This window comes from Lampris incognitus, chromosome 7, assembly GCF_029633865.1.
Source record: "Lampris incognitus isolate fLamInc1 chromosome 7, fLamInc1.hap2, whole genome shotgun sequence".
NCBI classification, from domain to species: Eukaryota; Metazoa; Chordata; class Actinopteri; order Lampriformes; family Lampridae; genus Lampris; species Lampris incognitus.
The window spans coordinates 3,641,520-3,644,019 of record NC_079217.1 but is presented as its reverse complement, the minus strand read 5'-3'; the positions used below and the strand labels follow the sequence as shown (position 1 = coordinate 3,644,019).

The following is a 2,500-nucleotide window of genomic DNA, read 5'->3' as shown; positions in this document are numbered from 1 at the left end:
TGCACTAACGGGTTGATCCCCCCCCCCCCCCGATACGTGGCGGGCTGGCGGCCTGTCCAGGGTGTCTCCCTCCCGGTCTCCCTCCCAGTCTCCCGGTCAACCTTCACACTCGACGGTCACAACAAGAGTAAATCAAGAAAACCAATGAACTTTATTCTTCATGCTGAACAGAGAAAGCGCTCTGCCGGGGGGGGGGGGGGGGAGACGCTGGTTCGAGACCGCAGCGCGTTGCAGGGCTTGCATGACGTCACCGGCGCGTGTCTCATCAGGATAGGTCTTTCGGAGGCCTTCTGCAGACGTGAGTCAGGTGTGGGTTCAGAGGAAGAGTTCAGGGGCGTCGTGCAGGGTGTTTTCAGCACGCGGCGCTTGATGGGCTCTGACGTGCAGCTTGGTGTGTCAACTGAAATGTAATATATATACATATATTAAATATAATACATATATATATATATATATATATATATATATATATGGTTGAAGCGCAGCAGTTTCTTTTTCTTTCTTTTTCTATGCCAAGTTTACATCCATCTATGTTTCCGGGCCTGCTGATAAAGTCTTAATCCCAGAAGAAGAAGAAGAAGAGGAAGAGGAGGGAGGGGGGGGAGGGGAGGGGGGGGTGATGATGAATGAGTAAAGATTGCACACTCTACTGTCGCGAGGCCCGCAGCCCCGCGCGAGGCGGCCCTCTCTGTGGTTTTGCCTCGCAGGCTGCCCCGAAACGCATAGAAACCGTAGTAACCGGTTGTGTCATCGCTTCCTGTTTCTAACCTCAAGAATGACACCTTCCCTCGCTGCGGAGCGTGACCAGGAAATTACGTATCGGTGACGTAGTGCGGCAGTTTTCCTCGCCCGCCGCGCTGCGCTGCTGCCGCGGCGCAGGGAAACCCCTGCTGGACACCGGGCGCATATATAAATCACATCACTTGCAGAGGTAATGGCACTCGAACTCACTGATTTACTGCTCACAGTTAGCCGGGACACCTCCACTGACTCCAAAACATGACGAAACTTGATCTGTGTGAGTAAAGCTTTACGGCTTGAGACACAACTCGGTAACTAAGAGATTTGTGTGCTCCTTTGGTCCTGGACTAAGACTCAGAGACTGAGACTCAGAGACTGAGAGACTGACAGACTGACAGACTAAGAGAGTAACTAAGAGACTGACAGACTAAGAGAGTAACTAAGAGACTGAGAGACTGAGACTAACAGTAATTAAGAGACTGAGAGACTGAGACTAACAGTAACTAAGAGACTGAGAGACTAAAACTTACAGTAACTAAGAGACTAAGAGAGTAATTAAGAGACTAAGAGAGTAATTAAGAGACTGAGACTGAGACTAACAGTAACTAAGAGACTGAGAGACTAAAACTTACAGTAACTAAGAGACTGAGAGACTAAGAGAGTAAGTAAGAGACTAAGAGACTGAGAGACTGAAACTAACAGTAATTAAGAGACTAAGAGACTGGCAGACTAAGAGAGTAACTGAGAGACTGAGAGAGTAACTAAGAGACTGAGAGACTGAGAGACTAAGAGAGTAACTAAGAGACTGAGAGAGTAACTAAGAGACTGAGAGACTAAGAGAGTAACTGAGAGACTGAGAGACTAAGAGAGTAACTAAGAGACTGAGAGAGTAACTAAGAGATCAAGTTGCCCGGCACCGCTTCGGTTCGTGGATGTGTGCAGATTTGTCCTGTGTTGTGGAGCTGCGCCAGATTGTGCGCCAGACGTGTCAGGCGCGGTTGTGTCGTGCACGTCTGGCGGCGCTGGTGTGGCGTGCGTGCGTGCGTGTGTGTGTGTGTGTGTGTGCGTGTGTGCGTGTGTGTGTGTGTGTTTATACTGTTGTTGTGCTGTTTCCGTGCAGACTCCGCAGTCTGCGCGCTGCTGGTGGCGGCGCAGTGGCGTGTCGGCGCAGGAAGTCCGGTGCGCGCCCCGCTCAGTCTGGACGCGCAGTGTCCGTCTCTGGCCAGGAGCCTCCTCCACAACATCAGACAACTCCTGATCAACGACGTGAGTACCACCGCCAAGTATGCTGTCTCTCTCTGTCTCTCTGTCTCTCTGTCTCTCTGTCTCTGTCTCTCCTCTCCTCTCCTCTCCTCTCCTCTCCTCTCCTCTCCTCTCCTCTCCTCTCGCTCATCTCTCGCTCATCTCTCTCATCTGTTGTTTGGGCTTCTCGCTCTCTGTCTGTGTGTCTCTCTGTCTGTGTCTCTCTGTCTGTGTCTCTCTGTCTGTGTCTCTCTGTCTGTGTGTCTCCCTGTCTGTGTCTCTGTCTCTCCTCTCCTCTCCTCTCCTCTCCTCTCCTCTCCTCTCGCTCATCTCTCGCTCATCTCTCTCATCTGTTGTTTGGGCTTCTCGCTCTCTGTCTGTGTGTCTCTCTGTCTGTGTCTCTCTGTCTGTGTCTCTCTGTCTGTGTGTCTCCCTGTCTGTGTCTCTCTGTCTGTGTCTCTCCCTCCTCTCCTCTCCTCTCCTCTCCTCTCCTCTCCTCTCCTCTCCTCTCGCTCAT

The 2,500-nt window shown here is 51.4% G+C and overlaps 1 protein-coding gene across 1 annotated transcript in view; it reads left to right on the top strand.

Moving 5' to 3' along the window:
- The first annotated feature begins 1,673 nt into the window (after positions 1–1,673).
- il12a (interleukin 12a) overlaps positions 1,674–2,500 on the top strand; it is a 5,152-nt gene continuing 4,325 nt past the window's right edge. Inside the window, exons 1-2 of the mRNA XM_056283683.1 lie at positions 1,674–1,773; positions 1,862–2,007. Of these exons, the coding sequence (XP_056139658.1) occupies positions 1,674–1,773; positions 1,862–2,007 (246 nt within the window). The remainder of the gene's footprint in view (positions 1,774–1,861; positions 2,008–2,500) is intronic.